The 27,928-nt window shown below is 52.2% G+C and overlaps 4 protein-coding genes and 1 long non-coding RNA gene across 8 annotated transcripts; 3 read left to right on the top strand and 2 right to left on the bottom strand.

Annotated features, from left to right (window-relative positions):
* Window positions 1-928: 928 nt before the first annotated feature.
* On the top strand, window positions 929-4,699 carry DHPS (deoxyhypusine synthase). Of its 2 annotated transcripts, XM_007103581.4 has the most exons (9): window positions 930-1,246; window positions 1,818-1,982; window positions 2,201-2,322; window positions 2,405-2,501; window positions 2,600-2,686; window positions 3,123-3,228; window positions 3,306-3,409; window positions 4,268-4,393; window positions 4,478-4,699. In XM_007103581.4, exons 1-9 carry the CDS (start codon window positions 1,040-1,042, stop codon window positions 4,571-4,573), a joined length of 1,110 nt encoding a protein of 369 aa, XP_007103643.2. In that variant the 5' UTR covers window positions 930-1,039; the 3' UTR covers window positions 4,574-4,699. The 2 variants fall into 2 exon arrangements, with proteins under 2 accessions (XP_007103644.2, XP_007103643.2); XM_007103582.4 differs by lacking the exon at window positions 1,818-1,982 and having other exon boundaries at window positions 929-1,246.
* On the bottom strand, window positions 4,585-8,615 carry WDR83 (WD repeat domain 83). Its single transcript, XM_007103583.4, has 9 exons — window positions 8,298-8,615; window positions 8,094-8,214; window positions 7,906-8,011; window positions 7,589-7,637; window positions 7,379-7,505; window positions 6,358-6,425; window positions 6,153-6,261; window positions 5,960-6,074; window positions 4,585-4,892 (listed from the first exon to the last, which is right to left on the bottom strand). The coding sequence occupies exons 1-9, from the start codon at window positions 8,497-8,499 to the stop codon at window positions 4,743-4,745; spliced, it is 1,047 nt and encodes a 348-aa protein (XP_007103645.2). The 5' UTR covers window positions 8,500-8,615; the 3' UTR covers window positions 4,585-4,742.
* Window positions 8,616-8,639: 24 nt separating this feature from the next.
* On the top strand, window positions 8,640-23,737 carry WDR83OS (WD repeat domain 83 opposite strand). Its single transcript, XM_007103580.3, has 4 exons — window positions 8,640-8,851; window positions 22,550-22,655; window positions 23,156-23,253; window positions 23,348-23,737. The coding sequence occupies exons 1-4, from the start codon at window positions 8,655-8,657 to the stop codon at window positions 23,412-23,414; spliced, it is 468 nt and encodes a 155-aa protein (XP_007103642.2). The 5' UTR covers window positions 8,640-8,654; the 3' UTR covers window positions 23,415-23,737.
* On the bottom strand, window positions 9,724-23,230 carry LOC102989051 (uncharacterized). 3 transcript variants are annotated; one of them, XR_003678026.2, is made up of 4 exons: window positions 23,147-23,230; window positions 21,893-22,019; window positions 13,802-13,905; window positions 9,724-11,550 (listed from the first exon to the last, which is right to left on the bottom strand). It is a non-coding gene; the product is annotated as an uncharacterized lncRNA (long non-coding RNA). The 3 variants fall into 3 exon arrangements; XR_003678028.2 differs by having other exon boundaries at window positions 21,951-22,019; XR_003678027.2 differs by having other exon boundaries at window positions 13,802-13,902; window positions 21,951-22,019.
* Window positions 23,738-24,584: 847 nt separating the features above from the next.
* On the top strand, window positions 24,585-27,896 carry MAN2B1 (mannosidase alpha class 2B member 1). The gene is made up of 6 exons (XM_028483130.2): window positions 24,585-24,797; window positions 25,495-25,597; window positions 25,771-25,944; window positions 26,307-26,500; window positions 27,143-27,275; window positions 27,496-27,896. Exons 1-6 carry the CDS (start codon window positions 24,636-24,638, stop codon window positions 27,795-27,797), a joined length of 1,068 nt encoding a protein of 355 aa, XP_028338931.1. The 5' UTR covers window positions 24,585-24,635; the 3' UTR covers window positions 27,798-27,896.
* Window positions 27,897-27,928: the final 32 nt, after the last annotated feature.

Genomic DNA, 27,928 nt, shown 5'->3' with positions numbered 1-27,928 from the left:
TCCTCTAATTAAGTAGGCTCCTTTTTAGCCTCAGGGCCTTTACACTGGCTGTTCTCTCTCCCAGTGGGAATGGCCTCCCCCAGATCTTCACATATGGGGCCTCTTCTGACCTTGGCTGAAATGTCACCTCCTTGGCATCCTTCCCCAACCACCTCTCCCTCCAAATAAAACCACCAACTCTTCCACCCACCCCCAACCCCATGGATTCTCACATCAGCCCATTTAATTCTACACAGCACTTACCACTGTTGTTACCCTTCTAGCTCCCCAAACTGTGGGCTCCAGAAGGGCAGGGTCTGCATTTTGTTCACTGATAAATATGCAGCACCCAGCACAAAGCCCAATGTATAGTGTAGACTCCATAAACTGCAGAGTGAGTGATTAAAGGGGTCCCTCTGGGCCAGACCCTATGCATGGTTTGGAGGACCCATGAGATACAGACACCACCCTCCAGGATCTCAGTCTTGCTGGAAGGAAAGAGATGTCAGCCCTGGATCTCAGAGGAGGTCTCTTACCCAGAAAAAGGTCAGGGAAGGCTTCCCAGAGGAGGTGACAGCTGCAGCTGCCAGGGGAAGGAAGACCAGAAGGTTATGCAGCATGTGGAGGCTCTAGAGACTTGCAAGACACGAAGAGGGATCACTATCCCATTTGACGAGAGACGCTCAGAGGCAGAAACTATCTGATACTTCCTGGTGATTCGAATTCTGTCCAAGGGCGACGTCTAAGAAGCCATCCTCTCTCTCTGAGAGGACAGAAACGAATGGGCAAGCGCCACGCAACGCGGTGGGTCTCCAGCGGGCTCCTCATTCATCTGAGACCGAGAACACGAGAAACAGGAAATAATGGCTCTTTGAGGCTTCCGTACTACGGAATACACAAGCAAAGAAGGCTGCACCCTGGACTCCGGGCATTGGCGGGTCATGTGACATACACAACTTCCGGCCCTCCGCAGGTTGTGCGTGTTGGGGCTTAGAGGTGTTCGAGGCCGCCGGAGGCCTGGCCTAGGGCGGCTCTGATTTGACTGTGCGGCCGCAGGAGCATGGAGGGTCCCCTGGAGAGGGAGGCGCCAGCGGCGGCATTGGCCGCCGTGTTGAAGCACAGCTCGGCACTGCCGTCCGAGACCGCCCAGGTCCGGGGCTACGACTTCAACCGTGGCGTGAACTACCGCGCGCTGCTGGAGGCCTTCGGCACCACTGGTTTCCAGGCCACCAACTTCGGGCGCGCGGTACAGCAAGTCAACGCCATGGTGAGGCCTGGGTGGGACTTCCTGGGTTGAGGGGGCGTGGCCTCCAGTAGCACTGTGGGGTACTTGGGGGCGGGACTTCCCTGGGAGGAGGTGTGTTTTTCGTCCGATAGTTGGAGAGAGACGGGGACCCCCTCCTGGGCGCGAGTTTTTGTGCTGGGGAGTGGGTTGGGACTGATTCTAGGTAGGGGGCGCGTTATAGGCAACATGTGCAAGTATTCTGGAATGGGCGGAGTCTGGGGCCAGACCGCGCAGTTGAGGGAGGGATTGAAGGAGGAGCCTAAGGCAGGGCGGGACCTGAGGTTGGATTTGCTTTTCCCAGTGGGGAGAGGGGTCGGGACTGCAAAAGTGATTCCTGAAAAGGGGCAAAGCCTGAGTGTGTGACCTGAGACTTGGGCTGTGGAAAGGGCGGAGCCTGCACAGGGGTGTTCATTCCCTGGTTCCAGGTAGAAGTGGTCCTATATCCCTCAGTGGCCAGGGCCTGGGCGCGGAGTCTGTCTCTGAAACCCACCTGGGGTCCTTGGGCTGCAGTTTGGGGCCAGAGGTTAACTCGACCCTGCCCTTATACACCTAGATAGAGAAGAAACTAGAGCCGCTGGCTCAGGATGAAGACCAACATGCAGACTTGACCCAGAGCTGCCGCCCACTCACCGGCTGCACCATTTTTTTGGGCTACACATCCAACCTCATCAGTTCGGGCATCCGTGAGACCATCCGTTACCTCGTGCAGCACAACATGGTGGGGACCTGGTGGGGTTGTGGCCTTGGCCTCTCTGGGTCTTAATGGGCAATAAGATTACTGGTCATTGAAGTGAGATAGGGAACTATGGGTCAGTTTTGTTTTGCACCAGAGCTCCCCACAAGGGTCACTGGATGAGAGTTGGGAGTTAGGAGTCCTGCCTGGTACGAAAGCAGGGCCTCCATTCCTTGGCCAACCTCACTGCCTTGTGACTGCAGGTGGACGTCTTGGTGACCACGGCTGGGGGTGTGGAGGAGGATCTCATCAAGTGCCTGGCGCCCACATACCTGGGCGAGTTCAGCCTCAGGGGGAAGGAGCTACGTGAGAACGGGATCAACAGGTGGGGGGCCCTGAGTGGTGCTGGGTAGGGGAGCCAGGCTGAGGGTCCTGGACCCTGATGCCCACATGCCTCCTGTCCCCAGGATCGGAAACCTGCTGGTGCCCAATGACAATTACTGCAAGTTTGAGGACTGGCTGATGCCCATTTTGGACCAGATGGTGCTGGAGCAGAACACGGAGGTGAGGCTGGAGGAAACTGGGGCGGGGGGGGGTGTGTGTGTGTGGCACGGTGGGTGTCAGGGGAGGTGCCGCTGGCTGAAGCTGATGTCTCCTCCTAGGGTGTGAAGTGGACGCCTTCCAAGATGATCGCCCGGCTTGGCAAGGAGATAAACAACCCAGAGTCAGTGTATTACTGGGCCCAGAAGGTGAGGGGCTGGGTGGGGGCAAAGTTACCAGGCTTTGGCATGTGTTGTTTCATCTTTACAGCCACCTGGGGAGTTAGTAGTATTCTTATCATTCTCACTCCTAGGTGAGGAACCTCAGAACAGAGAGGTTAGGCAATTTGCCTGAGGTCCCACAGCTGTTGAGTGTGGTCCTTGTATTCTGGCTCTACTCCTAGACTACTGGGAAGCAGTTGGGGGCAGTGCTTAGCAGCCCCCATGGGGCCTGGTGTAGGGTCCCATGCTCCTCAGAGGCTGTGGGGTCCAGCAATCAGAAAAACAAGAGCTACCATTCTTTATGTTCCAGGCACAAGTGAAGTTAAGCTCCCTGCCCAGAATCAGGCAGAGAGGAGGGAATGCTCCCAGACTGCCCCTGCAGGGCTCTGCGCTCTAACCGCTCTCCTGTCTTGCTCTTTCCCAGAACCACATCCCTGTGTTGAGCCCGGCACTCACAGATGGCTCGCTGGGTGACATGATCTTTTTCCACTCCTATAAGAACCCAGGCCTGGTCCTGGACATCGTTGAAGGTAAGGTGCTGGGGCCCCAGAGGAGCGGGGGAGGAGGGCTGACTGGGCCCGCGGCCTGACACAGCCCTCTTTCCCAGACCTGAGGCTCATCAACACACAGGCCATCTTGGCCAAGCGCACTGGGATGATCATCCTGGGCGGTGGCATGGTCAAGCACCACATTGCCAACGCCAACCTCATGGTGAGCAGGGATGGAGTGTGCTCCCTAGTAGGGGGTGGCACTCAGGCCTGTCACGCAGACAGGCCTGTGTACTAGGCCTATGCCATGTGCTGGGTAGACGGCTGTGGACTAGACAGGCCAAGATCCCTGCCCTCCTGGCACTGATGTTCTAGTGGGGGGAGATAGCAAACAGGTGACATGCATATCAGGTGGCAGTAATTGCTATGGAGAAAAATAAGGGAGGATGACGAGATGGCAAGTGAAAGGGGTGCTGTTCATAAAAGGGAAAGCTTCCTGGGAAATGTGACCTGCGAGCAGGTTTTTCAGGGGGTGGTCTCATGAGCCATGTGGTTGTCTTGTGGGCTGGGGGCGAGACAGAATTCCCAGCAGAAGGACCAGTCAGTGCAAAGGTTCTGAGGTGCCTGATGTAGGTCAGGGAACAGCTAGGAGGCCGGCGAAGGCGGGAGTGGGAGGAGGTGAGGCAGGAGGTGACAGGCAGAAAGTGCAGGGCCTTGAGGGCCACTCAGGTGCTCTCAGGCGCTCTCTGGCTGCTCTGGGGGGAACAAATGAGGGGACCAGGGTGGGGGCCATAGAGAGGGGAGAGGTAAGTTGGATTTGGAGGTCTTCTATAGAGCTGGTGGCAGATGTGGGAGGGCTCTTGCTACCTAGGAGGCGAGTCTGGAGCAACACCGCCCACTGTCTGCCCAGCATCCTGTGAACCCCTCACTCTGCCCAGATGTTGACGTGGGGCCCTTCCCTTGGACTGAGGGGCCGCCAAGGGCTTCCTTCATCTGGAACACGTCCCTCAGCCTCTAGCTACAGTGCCCTGCCTTGAAGTCTGTGTGGCTGACAGCCCACTCTGCCCCACCCCCCCTACAGCGGAATGGCGCTGACTACGCTGTCTACATCAACACAGCCCAGGAGTTTGATGGCTCTGACTCGGGCGCCCGGCCAGATGAAGCTGTCTCTTGGGGCAAGATCCGGGTGGACGCACAGCCTGTCAAGGTGAGGGCCGGCCAGCCAGCTGGGGCACAGGGTCTCCCGGGGTACGGCCCTGGGTCCCGTGGCTCACCTGAGTCCCCCCCGCAGGTCTATGCTGACGCCTCCCTGGTCTTTCCGCTGCTCGTGGCTGAAACCTTTGCCCAGAAGGTAGATGCCTTCACGCCCGAGAAGAACGAGGACTGAACACTGGACGGTGCAGCCCGAGGGAGGCCTCACCACCTCTTCTATTTATTAGTTTGCAGACCCAGCTCCTCCCAACTCCTTGGTCAGAAGCATGTCTAGAATAAATGGTCTCAGTGGTCCTTCTCAGGCTGTGTCTCTCTCTCTGTCCTTGGTCGTGGGTCCCCTGGCTTCAGCCTGTGCCACCCTCAGCCTTGTAGGTCTCTTCCCGCCAGCACTGGATGCTGCCCCCCATGGCGGTCAGCAGGCAGGGCTCCGTGGGGTGGTAGGCCAGCGACTGCACCACACTGGGACCTACAGGCAGGGCCAGCGCCAGGGCACCCTGTGGAGTGAGGGGGTTGGGAGTGTCACCAGTGTGTCTCCCTCCCCTCAGCTGCTTCTCCCCCGCTCTCAGCCACATGCGTCTAAGTGCTTCCGAGACACTGTAAACTTAACCAGCCACAAACTCAGCCCCTCGGTCACTCTGTCCTTCTAGGTCAAACATCTTGAATCTTTCTCTTACGTCTCACATCCCTTTGTCGGTAAATCCTCTTAGTTCTACCTTTAGACCATGCCCAGAGATTGCTGATTCTCTCCACCTTCACAGCCACTACCCTCCTCCACGGCCAGTCACACATGGGTCCCAGCTTCCCTCCCCCTCTGCCGCCATCTGGGCTTCACCCGCCCACTTGATAGCCTCCATGCCCGCTCCCTTAATCACCCTGCAGTCATAGCTCAACAAACACAGTTCTTCAAGCAGGCCACCATTCCTCTTTCCACCTGGAAAGTGTCCCTTCATGTGCCCTCCCCTTCAGGGTGACTTCCGGTCTACAGGAACCTCGACAAATAGGCAGAACGTTGGCACCTTCTTAGTTCCCAGAGGGAGAGCTGGCCCCTGGACTCTCCAGTGTCCCCCAGTTCCCTCCATCCTCTTAGGAGGCTTACTTCTCTGGCCAAGCCCCAGCTCTGACCCCACTACGCTTGGCTGGTCAGTTCGCATCCTGACACCCCCACCAGGCTGAGACACATCAGGACAGGGCTCACAGGGCTTGGGGGCTGGATACCACAGGGATGCTCAGAGGTAGCTCAGATTTCCTGAACGACTACAGCCCTGTCTCCCCTGAGGTCAGATGCCACTATTCGCTCCTCCTACCCCAGGGTCAGTCCCAGTGGCCCTGCCTGACCTGGATTCCGCTGCCGCCAATGCCATCCAAAGTGCTTCTATCTCCTGACCAGTGCGTGTGTGCCACAACCCCGAGCCTTAGTACATGCTGTGCCCTTTGCCAGGAATGTTCTCGCCTCATCCCCTCACTCACTCCTTCCAGCCCCCAGTTCTAACAGTACTCCCTTATAAAGGCCTGGGAGTGACTCAGGTAAGGACAGGGCAGGCCCCCCGGTGCAGAGGCTCACCTCCACCAAGTCCCAGAAGAACACCTTCCCGTCCTCGGAGCAGCTGACCACGTGCGTGTCGCGCTCGCTCAGGCAGCAGTCCAGCTTGTACTCCTGGTTCTTATGGCCCGTGTACCTGGGTGTGAGTGGCATCAGTGGGGGTTTGGGGCCTTACTGGGAGTGGGGGAGGGGCCCCACAGCCCTGAGGACTCACTCGCCCAGCAGCTCCCCTGTGTCCTTGTCTAGAAGCCGCAACGTGGAGTCCAGGCTGGACACCAGGGTGCACTGCCCGTCCCGGCTGAAGCAGGTGCAGGTGATGGGGCCTAGGGGAAGGAGAGGGGTGGGCAAGCAGGTCAGGCTGGGGTCTCCCGTGCTGCCCCCACCTTCCCTGCCTGCCTCACAGCCCCAGCCACACTCACTGCCCACGAAGTCTGAGAAGAGTTGCCCCATCCTCAGGTCATAGCGCCTTACCCGGCCATCTACAGAGCTGCAAGAGAGGGTGGATCCAGCTGAAGCATCACAGGGGCCAGTAGGTCCAGGGCTCCAGCTTCGGTGTTCCTGTACCCTCTCACCTGGCCAGGGCCCTGAGAGCAAGGCTGGGTGCCTGCCCTTCCTGGGCACCCTTCACTGTCATGTCATGTTCAGGACCGGCCACAGAAAACATGCATTGAAGTGAATTCACGAGTGGAATTCGGAGGCACTGGCTTTGAGACTCAGCCCCAGGGGGCGATCAGGTCCCCCTGCATCTGTTTCTGATTTATACTGAGCTCCTTCTCTGGGCTACACCCTGTGTGGGAGCTTGGGACACAGCTGCTACCAAGCCAGGAGCACTTGCTGCCAACGTGGAGCCTTGCTGACTGAGGGGAATCAGCTCCCCGAGGAGGTGACGTTTGAATTGGTACTTGAGGGTGAGAAGGAGCCAACCATGTGCAGTCCAAGGGGGGACGTGTGGGAACTGGGTAGGCCACCAGGCCATGCAGCCCCAATGCCCCCAGTGGTGGTATCGGCACTCCCTCAGGTTGTGGCAACATTTGGGCAGCCCTGCGTGGGAATTATTTTTTTTTAAATTGTCTCCTGCAGGTAGAATATCAACTCTATGTAAGCGGGGGTTTTTCCTTGTTTTCCTATCTTTTCACTCCTGTATGCTCATTGACTGAAAATGTGACCTGCAGGTGGTGCTCAAACACACTCTGAATAAGTAGTAGAAGGGTAGCCCAGGCAGAGGAAGAGCAATTGCAAAAGTCGGTCCTGGGGTGGGAGCACGTGTGGCATATTTAACAGAAATGAGCCCGGGAATGAATAAAAACTGAGAGCACAACAGAGACCAGACCATGCAAGGCCTTGTGAGTGCAGTGAGGAAAGTAGATTTTAATCTACGTCCAGAGACAGCTATGATCCCCAGTGGCACCTGGGGAGGGGCAAGGTCCTGGCCCCACTCACCCTGCGAGGACCTCATGGTCTGACACCTTCACGCTGGATATGCCATCCTTGGCTTCGTCCAGCGTCTGTATGGGGTCAGGTCTCCGCGAGCGGCAGTCCCAGCAGCGGATGGTGGAATCGATAGAGCCTGTGAGGTCAGCATGAAGGTGGATCAGGTTTGGGGGGGCCGGGGCAGCCCCCTGCGCCCACCTGCCTAGGCCCGGAACTCACCAGACAGGATAACTGTGGCCTCTTCATTAAACTGCACTGTGTTCACCTTCTGTAAAACAGAACAGCAGCTTAGAGAAGAATGGACTTTGGAGGATGGGGATAAAAGCAGGGCTCCCAGTGCAAGTTAAAGCAAGGGAAAAGGCTAGGGGTAGGGGAGGTGAAAGTTTTTGGAAAAACTGCAAGGACAGGGCTTGGTGAAGGCGGGACCGTGGGGAAGGATCCTTGCGCTGTAATTGCGTGGGGAGGGGTGGGTCCCTGTCACCACCTACACGCAATTCAGGTCCGTTCTAACGAGGCCCTTTCTTGCTTGCACTCACCCCCGCGTGGCCCCGGAATTTGCGCACGACCTGCCCCGATGCCACATCCCACAGCACCACTGCCTTGTCCCCGCCGCCGGAGCAGAGACTGCTGTTGTCAAAGGAGCTAGAGGGCAGAACAGGGAAGATCAGCGTCTACCTCTGATCCCGGCCTCAGCGCCTCGATCCCGGCCTGGCCCCCGGCTCACCCTGCCGCGTCCAGCACCTCGTAGCCGTGGCCGCTGTACGTCCGCAGTAGCGTCCCTCGCAGCGGGCTCCACAGCTTCAGGGTCTTGTCGCTGCCGCAAGTCAGACAGTAATTGCCATCCACTGGGGAACACCACGAGGGGGTTACTGGGCCGCCGACTTCAGGAGGCGGAGGTAGGACCCGGAATGAAGATAAGGGCGCTCACCATTAAATCGCACGGCTCGCACCGCCCTCTGCCCGCAGTCCAACGTCTTCAACAGTTTCTGAGGCAGCTCCGGGGCCCGCGGTTTTGGCTCCGGGAAAGCCATTGCTCCGCCCTCCCTTCCTCGCCACCGTACAGTAGCCTGCACTGAGACTTTCTGCCCTGGGAACCCACGCTTTGGTGTAACCTTATTATTGTCCTCCATAGTCTACTTCCTATTTCTCACTTCCGGGTTCAACGTTTAGGCTTTTTGGAGAAAGCGTTGGAAACACTGAAGTTTGTTTCCAGCTTCTCGGTTTCTTTCCCCACGTCCTGTTTTCTTGGAACATTTTTGGCTTCTTCGAATTCTCTGTCCCCTGGATGGGGGGAGTTCCAGCTCCCGCCGGGAGGAACGGAAGCGCGAGGGCTGAGGGTGTTACTCTAAAAGCCATCCTCCGTTTCCATGCCGGAAGCCGCCGGAAGCCGCCGGAAGCTGAGACTCCCGCAGCGGAAGAGGCGCGACTCGCTATGTCCGCGAACAATATGTCGGACCCACGGAGGCCCAACAAAGTGCTGAGGTGAGGATCCTAGTTGTCATGGTGTTAAAAAACAACAAAAAAAACAAAATTCAGCTATAAAATTTAAAGATATAATTGGATTTATCAAATGATTCATGAATTGGGCAGCATCCCATCCAGCAAGTAGAGGGGAGCGCTAAAGGGCTACAGAAAGGGAAAGGTTTTTTAAAGGCAAGGCAAGGAAGTCATAATCAGAAAAAAGGGTGATTTCAGATTAGGTCATTTCCCTTTCGGGGAAAAAGGGGTCTTATTAGGTGGGGTTACCTCGTCTTCCTTTGGGAGGATGGAGAGGGGAGAGGACCCATATGACCGACTACCTCATTGGTGCTGACCAGAAAATTCCTGACTGACCGGTTAAGACTACATTTCTGGACGAGGTTGAAGCTTCGGTTAGATTAGGTACTGAGCCTTGCTTTGGTGGCTTGGCCTAGCATAAGGGACTCCATTTTTGGCTTGTGGTTTTCTCTTTAACAGTGCCCCCTCCTCCCACCCTCCCCACCTTACTCAGACTCTCAGCTTAACTGAGAGATGTGATCAAAACTTAAGGCATGAGTGCCACTCTCAGCTACTGGTCTGAGGTTCTTGCAGTTTTTCTTGTTCCTTTGTGTGCTAACCATAGGTTATGATGTTTTTGCTTAACCCCTGTGATAGTCACAGGTCCTGGCTGGCTTCAGGTTCACAGTTTTTAAGTTGGTCATTTTTTTGTTACTTTTCTGATGTTCGAATCTTAAGGAGATCTTTTGCTTGGTGGTTAGTGGCAGTGAGTATGCATTGAAAGCTTTTTTTTTTTTTTTTTTTTGTGGTATGCTGGCCGCCCCCTGCTGGGGCCTCTCCCGTTGCGGGTGGGATCCTCCCAGACCGGGGCGCGAACCCGGTTCCCCTGCATCGGCAGGCGGACGCGCAACCACTGCGCCACCAGGGAAGGCCCATTTAAAGCTTTTGAGAGATTAAGTGCACCAGGGAGATTATTATAATAAACAGGATAATTCACAATGTTTGGAGTGCACTTCGGAGCCATGGTCCCCAGGATCCAAATCAGGCAAAATCAAATACGTCAAAGAAAGTTCCCATTGGGAATTCCCTGGGGGTCCAGTGGTTAGGACTCCATGCTTCCAATGCAGCAGGCATGGGTTCGATCCCTGCTAAAAAAAGAAAGTTCCCGTTGAAGGAGTCACCTTAAGCCAACTGGCTTGCTCAGTGATTTTATATAATAGAGTTTCGACTAATCCAGAAGGGTTAATCGAGGTGCAGCAGGTGGTATTGACCACAGCATAGACACTCCTTGCTCAGCTAAAAGATAAGGGCTATTTTATTATAAAGAACAACTTTGGCCAGAGAATCTAAGGATCTTTCTTGGGCTGATGGCCCTGCCGAAGGAAATGAATCCTGAGTCATGAAATCCTCATCGTTATTTTTAAAAAAATATTTATTTATTTACTTATTTGGCTGCGGTGGGTCTTAGTTGCGGCATGTGGGATCTTCCTTGTAGCATGTGGCATGTGGGATCTAGTTCCCTGACCAGGGATCGAACCCGGGCCCCCTGTCTTGCGAGCGTGGAGTCTTAGCGACTGGACCACCAGGGAAGTCCCGCTCATCGTTATTTTTAACTTGATGATGTAAATCCAGGGGATTTGACCAATGAGGTGTCTTAGTTCCCTTGTGGAATGTTAGGGGCCCAGTTACATAACCTAAGAGGTATTGCCCCCTGTGCACTGGCTATCTAGGCATTCAGAGGCCCAAAGAGAATGATAACCACCATGGACAAAGACAGACCCTATGGGGACACAAACCGTTCCTGTTAAGTAGGTACTGTTAATGGATTCAGTCACAGGAATTACTGCGTTTACCCATTCCAACCAGGTGTCAGTTAGGTTTTCAGCATGTACGGGAAGAGAATCTCCCATCCTGAAGTAAAGTGTTGTTCTAACTGCCTTGCAAAGATGGTTGCTGCTGGTGAGATCTCTTAGTGATTGGGGGCAAATCTGATCTAGATTATCATGGGAACATGGGGGTGCAAATGCACTGAGATTTACTAGGTAATTGTGTCTAACTGAGTATGTAAGTTACGGTGGGAGAAAGGAAACAACAAGGCATAGGTTGTTCAGGCTGTACAAGTTGAACTGCGTAAGAAATTTTTAGGGGGTTCGATTGTAGTTTGCTGTGACTTTGAGAATAGAAGAGAAATTGGTCACAGGAAGGACCAGGGGGTCTCTAGTGTCATGGATAGATTGGAATCTTTGTTGACAAATCCATCAGTCTGAAAGCTTACCTCCCTTAGCAGTGGCCTGGGAGAGAAGGGTGAAAACATCTTTCCAGGTCAATACCAGAGTAGAGAAAAGAAAAAGGGGGAAGGGTTTCACGTTTAGTTAAAGTATGGTCTATAGCTGGCGTCTGGGACAGAAGCAGTCCACCTTGATGTCAGCTGCTTTTCTTCCTCATCAGTTAGATTCAGAGGTCTCCAGCGTCTGTACAGGACTAGATGTCTGGTGGAGCCTTCCTTAGCTGTGAGATGTGTACCCAAGGCTCAATGCCTTCTAGTTTCGCAGCAGTGTCAGTGGTTAGGAGCACTTGGTGAGCTCCCTTCCAATGGGCTTGAGGGCTGTCTTCCTCTGATGACATTTCCATAATACCCAGTCACCAGGCTCCAGACTGTGACCAACAGAATCCTTTGAACCGGGATCTTGGAAGACTTCTTTAACCTGTCGATGATAGGCATAAGACGTGAAAGACTTATAGTAGGTGGTCATACTAACATGAGATAATAAGGGATCAGCAGAAAGGTGTATACCAATGGACACTGGTCTCCTGGTGACTATTTCTTGTGCAGTGAGTCTCTGTTTTCCACAGGGGGTACTGGGAACAGTTGGCATGGCCAGAGGCAATACCTTAGGCCAAGGGAGTCCACTAGTTTTAGCAAGTTTAGAGATTTTTGAGGATCCCATTAGTTCTCTCTACCTTGCCTGATGATTGAGGGTGATAGGGAAAGTGATAATTCCAAGAAGTTTGCACGGTTTTCATTAAGGCTTGTCTGGTTTGCCCAGTGAAGTCGGTGCCTCAATCACTGGAGATTGCGGAAGGTATACCTCGCCTGGTAAACACATTTTCTAACAGCTTCTTTTCCATTGTGAGGGCATCAGCCTTGTGGCAAGGGAAGGCTTCAACCCATCCTGAAAACATACATATGATAACAAGAGCTTACTGATAACCCATACTAGGTGGCAGTTGAATGAAATCCAGCTGTAGGTGCTCAGAGGGTCCAGAGGGAGGAGGTCTGAGGCCTCGGGGAACAAAAATAGTTTTTCCAGGGTTATGGACCTGACAGGTCAAACATTGGTGGTAAACTGTTTTTGTAATTTTGTGTCTCCCCACCAATGTCTATTCATCATGTGAGTCATCTTAAATGCACTGTGTTGGGTGAAGGGATGCAAAAACTGAAAAATGGGGTTTGCCGTGGAGCTGGGAAGAACCAAGTGGCCATCCTGGGTTTCCCATAGCCCTGACTGTTCATTTAATTTACAACCATTGTTTGTGCATCTTAATTTCTCTGTTCAGGGAATTCCCTGGCAGACCAGTGGTTGGGACTCTGTGCTTTCATTGCCGAGGGCCAGGATTCACTCCCTGGCGGGGGAACTGAGATCTCACAAGCCGCCCATGGTGTTGCCAAAAAAGAAAAAAAAAAAAAATTTAAAAAAAATGTCTCTGTTCAGGACCAGACTGGTGCCATGTTACGAGGACATCAGGATGGCCACAGTCAGGCAATGAGGGGTCATTTTTTGCTGAAGCAGAATGGTCTTCATCCATATGTGCCTTATTTACTTATTTACTGGCTGCTCCGTGCGGCTTGCGAGATCTTAGCTCCCCGACCAGGGACTGAACCTGGGCTACCACGGTGAAAGCACCCAGTCTTAACCATTGGACCACCAGGGAATTCCCAGTGCCATAATATTTATAGACTCTGTTGATGCTGTCTTTGCATGAAAGTCAGCTAGGGCATTCCTGGAACTCAGGTTCAGTCCTTTTGGTCTGAACCTCAATTTTAATGACAGCAATTTCAGAAGGTAAGAGAATAGCAATAAGAAGGTAGTTTATTTGTTGCCCTTTCTTTTTTTAAATAAATGGATTTTTTTCATCATTTAAAAAAACATTTATTTATTTATTTATTTTTGGCTGTGTTGGGTCTTTGTTGCTGTGCGCGGGCTTTCTCTAGTTGTGGCGAGTGGGGTCTGCTCTTTGTTGCGGTATGCGGGCTTCTCACTGCAGTGGCTTCTCTTGTTGCAGAGCACAGGTTTTAGGGGCGTGGGCTCTAGAGCGCAGGCTCAGTAGTTGTGGCGCACGGGTTTAGTTGCTCCGAGGCATGTTCTGCCCGGACCGGGCCTTGAACCTGTGTTCCCTGCATTGGCAGGTGGATTCTTAACCACTGCACCACCAGGGAAGCCCTGTAGCCCATTTTTGATTGGGGGCCCAGAGGACATAAGAAAACCCCTTTGTTTCCATCACATCCCCAAATCATGGATGACCCCAAAGGCATACCAGCTATTGGTATAAATATTAACAGTCTGTCATCTGATAACTTGCTGCTGTAGTTTGTGGGAAGTTTCTCTTTCAAGTTATTCATATTGGTTAGTAATATCATAACCAGCTTGGAAACAAAGTATCCCTTTTTCATTTTTAGAGTAGGACCCATCAGCAAGATTAGATCAGGATGTTCTCTCTTTTTTTTGCGGTATGCGGGCCTCTCACTGCCGTGGCCTCTCCCGGTGCGGAGCACAGGCTCCGGACGCGCAGGCTCAGTGGCCATGGCTCACGGGCCCAGCCGCTCCGCGGCATGTGGGATCCTCCCGGACCAGGGCACGAACCCGCGTCCCCTGCATCGGCAGGCGGACTCGCAAGCACTGCGCCACCAGGGAAGCCCCGATCAGGATGTTCTTACCTGGCAATCATGGGGCTCACCTTTGTCAGGCAGGGGTCGTGATGTAGCAGGGTTAAGGACGTTGCAGCATTTAAGATGTTGAGTAGGTAGTGGAAGCAGAAGGATCTCATAGGAGGTTAACCTGCTTGCAGAGAAATGTTGAGTCATTTCAGAGTTAAGAAGACTTTGGATGGCATGAGGAGTTTGTAAATAAATGCCATTACCTAGGGTTAGATCTGCTGAGGCTCCTACTAACTTTGCAGCTCCAGCTATAGTCTTAAGACAGTTGGTATAGGGACTGGCAACTGAATCCAGTTATATGCTGTGATAGGAAACAGGCTATGTTTATTGCTATGCTCTTGTGTGTGCATTGCCAGGGCTTGCTTATGTCTTTCATGCACGAATAAGGTGAAAGGTTTTGAGTAATTAGGTAGGCCTAGGGCTGGCGGTTCTTACAGCACTTGTTTTAGTCTTAGAAAAGCCTGCTTATGTTTATCTTCCCTAGGAAGGGGCTCAGGGACTAAAAGTTTATTAAGTTCATAGAGTGGGAAAGCCAATAGAGAAAAATTAGGAACCCATAGTCTACAATAGCCAATTAAGTCTAGAAATCCACAAAGCTGTCGCTTAGTTATAGGCATAGGACATTCTTGGTTTAGCCTAATCCTTTTTGGAGATAGCTGGGTTCCTTCAGCACTAGGTAATGAACAGTATATAGAGATAATTGTAATTTTTCCTTGGAGAGTTTATGTCCCTTTTGTCAGTGGAAATAATCAACAACCAACCTATAATAAGAATTTTAGGGCTTCCCTTGTGGCGCAGTCGTTAAGAATCTGCCTGCCAATGCAGGGGACATGGGTTCGATCCCTGGCCTGGGAAGATCCCACATGCCGCAGAGCAACTAAGCCCGTCTGCCACAACTACTGAGCCCACGTGCCACAACTACTGAATCCCACGTGCCTAGAGCCCGTGCTCTGCAACAAGAGAAGCCACGACAATGAGAAGCCCGTGCACCGCAACGAAGAGTAGCCCCCGCTCGCCGCAACTAGAGAAAGCCCACGCACAGCAACGAAGACCCAAAACAGCCAAAAAAAAACCAAATAAATAAATTCATTTTTTTAAAAAAAAGGATGGGCTTCCCTGGTGGTGCAGTGGTTGAGAGTCCGCCTGCCAATGCAGGGCACATGGGTTCGTGCCCCGGTCTGGGAGGATCCCACATGCCGTGGAGCAGCTAGGCCCATGAGCCATGGCCGCTGAGCCTGCGCGTCCGGAGCCTGTGCTCTGCAACGGGAGAGGCCACAACAGTGAGAGGCCCGCGTACCGCAAAAATAAATAAATAAATAAAAATAAAAAATAAAAAAAGGATTTTATTCAAGCCGAACTGGGGACTGTAGCCCAGGAAACACAGATTCAAGAAGCCCTTGAATTGTGTTTTGCCAGACTACAAAATGGCAGAGGCTTATATCGGCAAAAACTGCAGTTACATAACTTGTTTGTCAAGAATTATAATTGGGGCTTCCCTGGTGGTCCAGTGGTTAAGATGCCACCCTTCCACTGCAAGGGGCACTGGTTTGATCCCTGGTCAGGGAAGTACCACATGCCACGAGGTGCAGCCAAAAACAAAAAAAAAGGAGTTATAACTGGAACTGGCAAGAAGTAAGGGTGCCTGTCAAGCAAGGGTTGGTTGGGGTCTGAAGTGGCTGTATAGTTACAGTGGGAGATCTTGAGACCATAAGGTTGCAGTTGGCAGCTGCTAGCAGATATTGTCTTGAGAATAGCTAGTGGTGTAGTTAAGTTTGATACAGTTCAGAAAGTTCAAGTTCTCAGTGATGCAGGAATATATCCACATCCACAATGACCACCCGGCTCCATTTGGATGCCTGAAGCACAGTTCTGTCTTGTCACAACAAAGAACAAACAGCAAACATAACGGGGTAAATTCCTTTGAGGTTTCAAGAGACAGATTAGCACATACACAGTGAGTGGGCATGACCTTAGTTTTGGGGAAGGGAACCTCATCTTCAAAGGAGTTGATGCATTGGCATCTTAGGGGTGGGGTGAATGGACATTTATCCCTATCTTCAAAGTGGACATTCTGAACAGTCTGATAACTGTATTCCTTTTTTTGTCTGTTTTAATGGTTAAAGCAGAGGTACAATGTCTGTTTGACAGGCCACAAGACGGTCTGTTCTAATTAGCAAAAAGTTCAAGCCCAGGGGACTTCCCTGGTGGTCTAGTGGGTAAGACTCCAAGCTCCCAGTACAGGGGGCCCGGGTTTGATCCCTGGTTGGGGAACTAGATCCCACATGCATGCTGCAACTGAGAAGTCCAAATGCCGCAACGAATATCCCACATGCTGTAACTAAGACGCGGTGCGGCCAAAATAAATAAATTAATAATAAAAAAAAAAGTTCAGGCCCTGTCATGTATGAGCTAGGATGACTTCCCCATACCTCAATATGTGAAAATTTCTTCCATCGCTTCTCAGCTAACTGTTGCAGCAGATACATGGAGTCTTTTATGGATGCCTCTTTGGTTACTGAGCACAGCAAGAGGTCGTCTGCCTATTGAAAAAGAGTTGATTTCCCCGGGACTGGCAGGTCCTTACATTTTGGTGGAGCACTTGGGAGAAATAAGATGGGGCCTCGGTGAGCCTTTGAGGCATGACTGTCCCGCCTGCCAATGCAGGGCACATGGGTTCGTGCCCCGGTCTGGGAGGATCCCACATGCCGTGGAGCAGCTAGGCCCATGAGCCATGGCCGCTGAGCCTGCGCGTCCGGAGCCTGTGCTCTGCAACGGGAGAGGCCACAACAGTGAGAGGCCCGCGTACCGCAAAAATAAATAAATAAATAAAAATAAAAAATAAAAAAAGGATTTTATTCAAGCCGAACTGGGGACTGTAGCCCAGGAAACACAGATTCAAGAAGCCCTTGAATTGTGTTTTGCCAGACTACAAAATGGCAGAGGCTTATATCGGCAAAAACTGCAGTTACATAACTTGTTTGTCAAGAATTATAATTGGGGCTTCCCTGGTGGTCCAGTGGTTAAGATGCCACCCTTCCACTGCAAGGGGCACTGGTTTGATCCCTGGTCAGGGAAGTACCACATGCCACGAGGTGCAGCCAAAAACAAAAAAAAAGGAGTTATAACTGGAACTGGCAAGAAGTAAGGGTGCCTGTCAAGCAAGGGTTGGTTGGGGTCTGAAGTGGCTGTATAGTTACAGTGGGAGATCTTGAGACCATAAGGTTGCAGTTGGCAGCTGCTAGCAGATATTGTCTTGAGAATAGCTAGTGGTGTAGTTAAGTTTGATACAGTTCAGAAAGTTCAAGTTCTCAGTGATGCAGGAATATATCCACATCCACAATGACCACCCGGCTCCATTTGGATGCCTGAAGCACAGTTCTGTCTTGTCACAACAAAGAACAAACAGCAAACATAACGGGGTAAATTCCTTTGAGGTTTCAAGAGACAGATTAGCACATACACAGTGAGTGGGCATGACCTTAGTTTTGGGGAAGGGAACCTCATCTTCAAAGGAGTTGATGCATTGGCATCTTAGGGGTGGGGTGAATGGACATTTATCCCTATCTTCAAAGTGGACATTCTGAACAGTCTGATAACTGTATTCCTTTTTTTGTCTGTTTTAATGGTTAAAGCAGAGGTACAATGTCTGTTTGACAGGCCACAAGACGGTCTGTTCTAATTAGCAAAAAGTTCAAGCCCAGGGGACTTCCCTGGTGGTCTAGTGGGTAAGACTCCAAGCTCCCAGTACAGGGGGCCCGGGTTTGATCCCTGGTTGGGGAACTAGATCCCACATGCATGCTGCAACTGAGAAGTCCAAATGCCGCAACGAATATCCCACATGCTGTAACTAAGACGCGGTGCGGCCAAAATAAATAAATTAATAATAAAAAAAAAAGTTCAGGCCCTGTCATGTATGAGCTAGGATGACTTCCCCATACCTCAATATGTGAAAATTTCTTCCATCGCTTCTCAGCTAACTGTTGCAGCAGATACATGGAGTCTTTTATGGATGCCTCTTTGGTTACTGAGCACAGCAAGAGGTCGTCTGCCTATTGAAAAAGAGTTGATTTCCCCGGGACTGGCGGGTCCTTACATTTTGGTGGAGCACTTGGGAGAAATAAGATGGGGCCTCGGTGAGCCTTTGAGGCATGACTGTCCAGGTGTATTGCTGATTGTTCCAACTTAAGGCGAACAGATATCAGCTGTTGGGGTCTACAGGGGTGCTGAAAAAGGCTGAACCAAGGTCTACAACAGTGAACCATTTTGAGTCTGGTGTCACTCATGACAAAAGGGTGTTCTGGGTTTGCGACAACTGGGAAATGGGGAATAACTATCTCGTTAATAGCTCTTAAGTCCTGAGGGGAGGGATAAATTGGGAGATTGGAAGTGACAAATACACACTACTATATATAAAATAGATAACTAATAAGGACCTACTGTATAGCACAGGGAACTCTACTCAATACTCTGTAAAGACTTAAATGGGAAAAGAATCTAAAAAAGAGTGGATATGTGAACATATATAACTGATTTACTTTGCTGTACAGCAGAAACTAACACAACATTGTAAATCAACTCTACTCCAATAAAAACTAAAACAAACAAACAAAAAAAACCTTTCCCTGGGGGGAAAAAGGAAAAAAAACTCTTAAGTTCTGGAAAAATCTCCATCCTCACCCATTAGGTTTCCAGGCTGGCAGGATCTGTGTGTCATGGGGGCTAATACAGGGCATGATTACCCCCTGGGAGATGAGATCTTCTGTTGCGGGTGTGAGGCTTTGTGTGGCTTCAGGCTTTAGTGGATATTGAGGTAATTGAGAAAGAGGTTTAGTTATGTGTCTCTGAATCTTTATAGGCTCTGTACTTTTTATTTTCCCAGTGTCAGTATTAGAAATAACCCACAGGTTTTTGGGCACCTCAATTAAGTTTGGGGACTTTTGTTGGAATCCTTCCTCTTCTATGTCAAGGACAGGTTGTAAGAACGTAAAAGAACATCAGGTTCAGGTTGGTCAGGAAATTTTACGGTGAGGTCTCCATTGGAAACAAAATGTATTAGCCCTTTTAACTTAGAAAGCAGATCTCTACCTAATAGATTGACCAGGGCTATGTCACATAGCAAAAAAGAATGCTTTTCAGTCAAAGGTCCCAGAGTCATTTGTATTGGTTGAGGTAGAAATTCTCTCTGAACGTTTATTAGATACTTCTACTAAGGAAACCTCTTTTTCACTCTGAGGGATTTGTTGTCCTATGGGAGTGGGGTTTAAAGTAGAAAGTGTAGGGACTTCCCTGGTGGTCCAGTGGGTAAACTCCACGCTCCCAATGCAGGCGGCCCGGGTTTGATCCCTGGTCAGGGAACTAGATCCCGCACGCGTGCCGCAACTAAGAGGCTGCATGCTGCAACTAAAAAATAAATAAATAAATAAATAAAAGTAGAAAGTGTAGCTCTATTATCGACTGGAATTTGGCAGGGTTTCCCATTAATTTTAATTTTAGTTTCCCCTTGGCTGTTTAAGGGAATTACTGATAACAGGTTACTGGAGAATCCCTCGGAATACTGAGGGGGTAGATGTGGGGCACTCAAGTTGAAGAATTTGCATAAGACCTTTGAGGACAGTCGTTGTTTCCAGTGTCCCAGTTGATTACATGTGAGACATTGGGCCTCAGGCCAGCATTTTGATGGTGGACCCCTAGGAGGGCGTTATGTTAGGTCTCTGGCCTTGGAGCTTTTGTACCTGTAAGGCCAACAACTTGGAAAATTTTTGCTTGTGGTCTTGCTCTAAGGTCGTTTCAAAGTGCTCAGCTATGGTCACTGGCTCCATCAGACTGGTGGTCTCCCCATCCTATTTTCTGTCTTTTTCTCAATGCACTAATCTCAGGAGATAATCTATTTGCAAATAGGGCAGCTAAGAGCAGGTTGAGTGACTCTTTTATATGGGACCGGAACACCATAGGAGGAGGGCTTCCAAGTGTGCCTTAAAGTTGGCCCGATTCATCTTTCTTTGGTTTGCATGTTTGAATAATAGACCGATCAGTTGGGGTAGGAAAGATTCTAGGAATGGCTTATAAAAGGTCAGGTGCTGTTTTGCCAGCTTTTTCTGGTTGAGGATCTTGAAGATCATCCTCTGGGTTTTGCCATTTTGCTTCCTGTGTCCATTTGGTGCTTCACCACGTCCTACCTTCATGTGCACAAGCTGATAAAGATTTTGCAGCCTGGGGTCGAGGCCCTGATAATGACTCCAGATTCTTCAAAGAACTTTTGGGGTTCCTCCCTAGGTTTAGGAAATGCCTTAACTATGGCCCTTAGTTCCATCTTTGACCAAAGAGTGAAAGATACCCGAGGAGGTTCGTCTGCAACCTTGGGTAGTTCTCTCTTACATGGTAACTGTTGAATAGTCCCTTCAGAGTGGAAAAGCAGTTCAGAAAGAAAATCAGTAAAACATGAGTACTCAGGTAAAGAAGGAGGGGCTTCCCTGGTGGCACAGTGGTTGAGAATCCGTCTGCCAGTGCAGGGGACACGGGTTCGAGCGCTGGTCCGGGAGGATCCCACATGCTGCGGAGCAACTAAGCCCGTGCGCCACAACTACTGAGCCCGCGAGCCTAGAGCCCGTGCTCCAAAACAAGAGAAGCCACCACAACGAGAAGCCCACGCACCGCAACGAAGAGTAGCCCCTGCTCTCTGCAACTAGAGAAAGCCCGTGTGCAGCAATGAAAACCCAACGCAGCAAAAAAAAAAAAAGCCTTATAAAAAAAAAAAAAGAAGAGAGGAGAGCATTAGGAGTCATGTCAGCCCTATCCTTTTTTGTTTTAGGTACTTCTTGTGTTTTTGATTTTTCATTAGCCTTTTTGTAACCCATCTTTTAATGAAGCTATTTTGGAAACTTGAAGCCTTTTGGAAGCTTCCATATACCAATGAAAATAGGTATCTCATTCTGTTTGCTTAATTTGGAAACCTTCACTTTCAAGGGCACTTTTTTTTAAAAAATAAATTTATTTATTTGTTTTTTGGCTGCATTGGGTCTTCATTGCTGCGTGCGGGCTTTCTCTAATTGTGGACAGTGGGGGCTGCTCTTCATTGCAGTGTAATAAATTTATTTATTTGTTTTTTGGCTGCATTGGGTCTTCATTGCTGCGTGCGGGCTTTCTCTAATTGTGGACAGCGGGGGCTGCTCTTCATTGCAGTGTGTGGGCATCTCATTGTGGTGGCTTCTCCTGTTGTGGAGCATGGGCTCTAGGCTCTCGGGCTTCAGTAGTTGCAGTGCGTGGGCTCAGTAGTTGTGGCTCGCGGGCTCTAGAGCTCAGGCTCACTAGTTGTGGTGCACGGGCTTAGCTGCTCCGCGGCATGTGGGATCTTCCCGGACCAGGGCTCGAACCCGTGTCCCCTGCATTGGCAGGCGGATTCTTAACCATTGTGCCACCAGGGAAGTCCCTCAAGGGCACTTCTGAAATAAACAATCTTGTCTCACTGACATATTCCCCACAGTGGCCACTGTAATTCTAGGTTGTTTTTAGTAATATTTTGCCATTTTTGTAGATATTTACAGCTTTTGGGATTATAGTTCTTAGACATAAAAAAGGCAGGTGTGCTGATGGGTGGCATGCTTGATTCATTAAAGGTGAAAGCTCCCATCTCTCTTAGCTGGCTTTATCTACACAAAGCAAGACAGACAAACATGAATACCTTAACATTCCAGCTGTAACCAGTTACTGCGGCCTGGCCAAGAAAAAGGCCCTGTGCACACCACCACCAACTGTCTACACAGAACCTGGGGCTGGGGGAAAGGATTGAACCAGCAGACCCCAAATGGGGATTGTGGGCTGATTCCAAACGAATGGGGAACCGCAGCTGCCACCAGCAGTGCCCAACGTGGAATCTGGGAAAGGATCCCAAATAAATGGGGAACAGCAGACCATACCGCCAGTAGTTCCTAACATGGAATCTGGGAACAGAGCCAAGGGTGGGGGTTTCCAACCGAATGAAGAACTGTGGTCCGAACTACCAGCAGCTCCCAACGTGGAACTAGTGATTCCAGACAAATGGGGAACTGGCTGGAAAGCCAATTAGATTGGGAGTGACACAAAGAGAGCAGAGCTCAGAACTGAGAGGAACTTACCCATGGCCCCCCGAAACAGTGAGAAAGACAGTGGACTCAAAAAGGGGTTCATGGGTACCATGCTTATGTTTCTCGTTGTCCCCGAATGCTGTCAGGTTCACTTTGGATCCTGTCGCTGCCACCAGATCTGTTGAAAAAACAAAATTCAACTGAGTAAATTTTAAAGATCTAATTGACTTTATTGAAGGCTTCTTGGATCAGGCAACATCTCATCTAGCAAGTAGAGGGGAGCTCTAAAGGGCTACAGAAAGGGAAAGGTTTTTAAAGACAGGACAAGGAAGTCATAAACAGAAAAAAGGATTATTTCAGATTAAGTCACCTCCTTTTTGGGAAAAAAGGGTCTTATTAGGTGGGTTACCTCTTCCTTTGGGGGATGGAGAGGTGAGAGGGGCCCATGTGACAGACTACCTCATTGGTACTGACCAGAAAATTCCTGACTGACTGGTTAAGACTGCATTTCTGGGGGAGGCTGAAGCTCCAATTAGGTGAGGGTACTAAGCCCCAGTTTAGTGGGATGGCCTAGCATAAGTGACTCCATTTTGGGCCTGTGGTTTTATTTTTAACAATGGGAATGGGCCCCACATTGTGGGTTGGAGGCCCAGGGGAGCACCTGCCCATCCTGGGAGCAGAGCTTGAGCACCCCTGACCCTGCTGCAGGTACAAGCCCCCGCCGAGCGAGTGTAACCCAGCCTTGGATGACCCAACACCAGACTACATGAACCTGCTCGGCATGATCTTCAGCATGTGTGGCCTCATGCTCAAGGTGGGCAGGGCTGAGTTTCCTTCCCTGTAGCTCCGCCTGACAGTGGGGAAGGCGTGGATTCAGAATGAAGCAGGACCAGTGCTGAGGGGGCAGGGCTGGGGTGATGCTGGGTGAAGAAGGCTAGAGCTGTCAGGGAAGCCAGGTGTCCGGGTCAGGGTGGCACTTAGGATGTCAGTCTGAGGGTGGGGCCAGGCTTTAATGCAACTTGGTGGGGACTGGTGGAGAAAATGTGGGGTCCGTAGCACGATGGGGGATGTCAAGGGCCAGGCTCCTTAGGCCTGAGGGGACATGGTGGGGTCAGAGATGCAGGACGGAGTAGGACCAGAACTGGGGTACCTGGAGTTAACTATGGGGGTCTGGAACTGAGACTCCTGGGGCTCAGGGTTTGAGCTGCATCAGGTGGAAATGGGGTTGGAACCGGTGCCTGGGAATGGCCCTTGTGGGGGCTCATTGGGGTGCCTCTCACCGACCTAACCCACCCATCCACCTACCTCTTCCAGCTGAAGTGGTGCGCTTGGGTCGCTGTCTACTGCTCCTTCATCAGCTTTGCCAACTCCCGGAGCTCTGAGGACACTAAGCAGATGATGAGTAGCTTCATGTGAGGCTGGATCTGGAGAGGGAGGGACTCCTGGGTGAGGGGAAGGGGACCCCAAGCCTATCCATCCTGGACTGACACCTCTCTCCCATCTCAGGCTGTCCATCTCTGCCGTGGTGATGTCATATCTGCAGAACCCTCAGCCCATGACGCCCCCCTGGTGATGTCAGCCTAGAGGGGTCACATCCTGGACCCCTCTATCCACCTTACACCCTAGGCCTGGCCTGTGGCTGCTCAGCCTCCTGCCCTCAGCTGCAGTCCTGGGCTTCCCTGGGTGAGGTAGTCTTGGGGCCTGCAGCTGGCTGGAAGGAACCTGGCCCTGTCCTTGGGATCCCCCTTTGCTGGAGCAGAGAGGGGAATCTCCTAGGCCTTCCCCTCCTGCCTTCCTTCCCCACCCTGCCTGCTGTTGGGGGAGATACTATCCATGTTTCTAGGTGTATCCACTCATTTTCTTGTTGAAACCAGTTAATAAATTTTTGCATTCTGGTTGTTCTCTGAGACCTCTCTCTCCTTCTGTGCATTGTCATAACAGTCGGAAGGGCTCCAGTTCCTCCACTCAGTCAGGCTTGGGTGGGGTCCCCAGTCTGGAGGCTTTTGGTTAGTTCACTTGCTTATTTCACAAGACTCCAGCCTTAAGGCAGCTGCCAGAGACTGAACAGTGATCCCTGCCCTCTGGCAACTCAGCAGACAGCCCTGCTGATCTAAGGAATCTGTGCTTTGGTTTTCTTATCAGAGGAATGGGGGTATTGTCAGCAAATCGGATGGACTGGTAGGGACTGGGGGAAGGCATGAAAGACTGAGTTCTCCCCCACTGCCATGTTCTCGCTTCTCATCAGAGGACACCGGTATCTCTCGAACAAGGCTGGATGCCGCCCCTCCCCAGCGCCGTAACGGCGGTTACTTTACGTCTCCATGCATAGGACAGAACAGAGCCCCCATTAATCTCTGTTCCTAGCCAAGCTAGGTCCCTCGCGTACCGTAGCCCAGAAAGTCAACGGAATACCCTAGGATCCTAGGCACATACTCTACCTCCAAGGCAAACACAGCATCCGTAGGAAAATCTGAGACCTCTGCGCCCAGGGGGACAAAAGGGCACTCGAAGTCCACATGGAGGCTACGAGAGGCTAAAGGCTCCTCTGGCCGAACCAGTACCCCGAGAGCGGGACGCGCCTCCTTGCGCGCCTAGCTCCCGCATTGCCCCCAGCAGTACCCGGAGCTACCGCCTTGGTCTCGTGACGCGCCGGGCCACTCCCTAGCCCCGCCCCGCCGGTGCCCATTGGCTAAGCCGGGTTCTGGAGGCGGGGCGTTTACCCGGCCCCAGCCAGGCCCGGGAACCCCCGGGAGGCGGAGGCGGCGGCGGTGGCGGCGGGGGCGACGTCAGAGCCATGGGCGCTGACGCGCGGTCTTCGGGGGTCCGCGCTGGCGGCGGCCAGGGTGCGGCGGGGTCCCGGACGAGCTCCTGGGCGCTGTGGCCACCGCTCCCGCCTCTCTCCTTTCTCTTTTTGTTGTTGCTGGCGACGCCCAGCGCTTGGGCCGCGGGATACCAGGTGAGCGCGGCCAGCGAGCGGAAATGTACAAGAGCCAGAGTGAAGCCTCCAGTAGGGTCCGGAGGTGTGGGTGGGTCTGTTTTGTGGCCGCCTAGTGATAGGTTGCTAATATGACAGTGTGGTCTGAGTGCATGCTTTGTGTCACTGAGAAGTCTGGCTGTGCGTGTCTGAGAATGGGGCTGTGTGTCTGCTTCCCTTGCTTCTGGACTTTGCATGCATTTGCCTGTGTGAGTGGACGTGAGCGGGCGAGCAGCTGTATGTGTGGCGAGGACTGGTGGAGAGCTGGGAGTCAGGTTCCTGAAGTTCTAGCTTGGCTCCTCCACTTCCTGGCTGCGTGATCTTGGCCAAGTCACTTCACCCTCTGATCCTCAGTGTTCTTATCTGAAAACTGGAGATAATATCGCCCCCACCCCGCAGGCTGACTGCTTGCTATTTGCAAATGCTTAATAAACATTAGCTACTACTATTATTTCCCCAGGGTGTGAATGAGAGGTGCTCTGAGAAGTTGTGTCAGGTGGGAGTTGCATCTGTGACACAACTCTGTGTGTCCTCCCTGGGAGGGCCTGGCCCCACCTGAGTCACTTGCCTCTAAATCAAGGCTCACCTTATGTCCTCCCCAACGCCCCACTGCAGCCTGCCTCTTAACCTTGGGGTTACTGACAGGGTATGTGTGTTTGTGTTTGGGGTCCCTGTGCAGACATGCCCCAAGGTGGAGCCGGACATGCTGAATGTGCACCTGGTGGCCCACACACATGATGACGTGGGCTGGCTCAAGACGGTGGACCAGTACTTCTATGGCAGTGAGTAGAGGGTGGGGACTGACCCCTAGGACTCCCATGGCCCCTCGGAGCCCCTCGAATTCTTTTTCAGCCCTGGACATTAGGGTGGGGGCAATGCCCAGCTTGGGCTCCTGTGTCTAGGAATATGCCCCTTGGCTTTGTGGTCCCTGACTGCCTGACCCCTATTCCCACAGTCCAGAATGATGTCCAGCACGCGGGCGTGCAGTACATCCTAGACTCGGTCATCTCTTCCCTGCTGGCGGAGCCCACCCGCCGCTTCATCTATGTGGAAATCGCTTTCTTCTCCCGTTGGTGGCGACAGCAGACAAACACAACGCAGGAAATGGTGCGGAACCTGGTGCGCCAGGGTGAGCCTGCCCTAAGGAAGTGAAAAGAGGAAACCCAGCCCAGATTCTGTTTCTACTACTCTGGCTTCTGCGATTTTTATCATACCAAGTGCTGCCTGTATGTGGCTGCACCTGCCTGGAATTTCTCTGTATTTGGAGAACTCCTGTGCGTCCTGTAAGGCCCCACCTCCAGTGAATCCTCTGGAAAGTCTGCCATGCCAGGAGGCCTTCTGTTCCGTATCTCTCTACACTGGCCTGGGGGTGACCCCTCTTCGCCTCTCAGGCCTGGGCATGCAGGCAGGTCTTCTCGTCCCCGGCATCACCAACCCCGGCCCCACTCCTCGCCCTGACCGCTGACTTGGACTTTGCCCCTCCCGGCACAGGACGCCTAGAGTTTGCCAATGGTGGCTGGGTGATGAACGATGAGGCGGCCACCCACTACGGAGCCATCATCGACCAGATGACACTCGGGCTGCGCTTCCTCGAGGACACGTTTGGCAGCGACGGGCGCCCCCGTGTGGCCTGGCACATCGACCCCTTCGGCCACTCTAGGGAGCAGGCCTCGCTGTTCGCGCAGGTCTTTTCCTGGCCTCTTGGGCCAGCCCCTTCATTCCCTCTGACTCCTCCCCCGATCACTCAAGCCCCTCCCTTCCCTGAAAGTTCACTCGGACCAGGCCCTGCCCCTGGCCCTCTGGTGCCTCGAGACCCTGCCTCTTGGGTGACCTGTGAATCCCATTCCTTTTCTGCTCTGGCCTTGACCCTGCTCTGCCCCAGCCTAGGCTAACCCCCGCCCCCCGACACACACCCTCATGTCCAGCTGGCTCCTCCCCATCCCCGACTCCACCCCGTCTACTCTGATCCTGGCTCCTCCCCAAGTGGGGTGGCAGGCGATGGCCTGCCGTTTTTCCGCAGGCTTCATTACCTGTGCTATGACCCCGCCTCCTTCCCGTGCTTAGGCTGCGGAAAGGGTAAGGCCTCCTTGAGCTGCAGAAGGTGGAGGTGGGTTCTAGCGTTGGACTAGCTCCCTCCCGGCGCTCCCACAGGACTTCCGACCCTCCCCAAGTTCAAAATGAACTGGAGGGCCTCCCTGGTTTTAGACCTGGTTTTTCTATCCGTGCTCTAAAGGGGGGGTGGCGGTTGGTGAGGAGAGGGCTAGGCCCTTATTTATCCTTCTCTCTCCTGCTCTCCCATCCCGTTCCTCATCCTGCCCCACCTCCAGATGGGTTTTGACGGCTTCTTCTTCGGACGCCTGGATTATCAAGACAAGAGCACGCGGAAGGAGAAGATGGAAATGGAGCAGGTGTGGCGGGCCAGCGCCAGCCTGAAGCCCCCCGCCGCGGACCTCTTCACCAGTAAGGGGGTGGAGTAGGGAGAGGGCCGCCCCCACGCTCAGAAGGGCCCTGGGCTTGGTTTTATAGCCAGCTGTCATTGTCTTGAAATTCTTAATAATTTAGGAACAAGGGCCCAGCATTTGCACTTTGCATTGGGCCCCGCAAATTCTGAAGTCCGTCCCCTGTGGGGCCTGGCAGGTCTAGGGGGTAGGGCCACCTCTGAGCCTGGTGCGGCCCACAGGTGTGCTCCCCAACATTTACAACCCACCGGATGGTCTGTGCTGGGACACGCTGTGTGCCGACAGGCCCTTTGTGGAGGACCCACTCAGCCCTGAGTACAACGCCAAGGACCTGGTCCATTACTTCCTGCAGTTGGCCACTGCCCAGGTAACCTGGTACCCAGAACCTGTGCCTCTGGTGTACATGCACGGGGCCCTTCCACCGGCCCAGGCAATCCCTAGCACTTCCTCACCATCCTCGGAGGAAGGTAGTATTCCGTTCACCATCACTATGCCCTCCTCCGGGATTTGTGTGTGTTCCTGACTAGAAATGCGGACCCCTTCACCACTGCACACCTCCACCATGATCATGAGACAGCATGGCACAGTGCCTCAGTACCCACGTCTGGGTGGTGAGCCCAAGAGAATTACTCAACAGCTTGTGGCTATTTTTCT

Source organism: Physeter macrocephalus, unplaced genomic scaffold (assembly GCF_002837175.3).
Source record: "Physeter macrocephalus isolate SW-GA unplaced genomic scaffold, ASM283717v5 random_7, whole genome shotgun sequence".
NCBI lineage: Eukaryota > Metazoa > Chordata > Mammalia > Artiodactyla > Physeteridae > Physeter > Physeter macrocephalus.
This window is presented reverse-complemented; position numbering and strand designations above follow the sequence as displayed.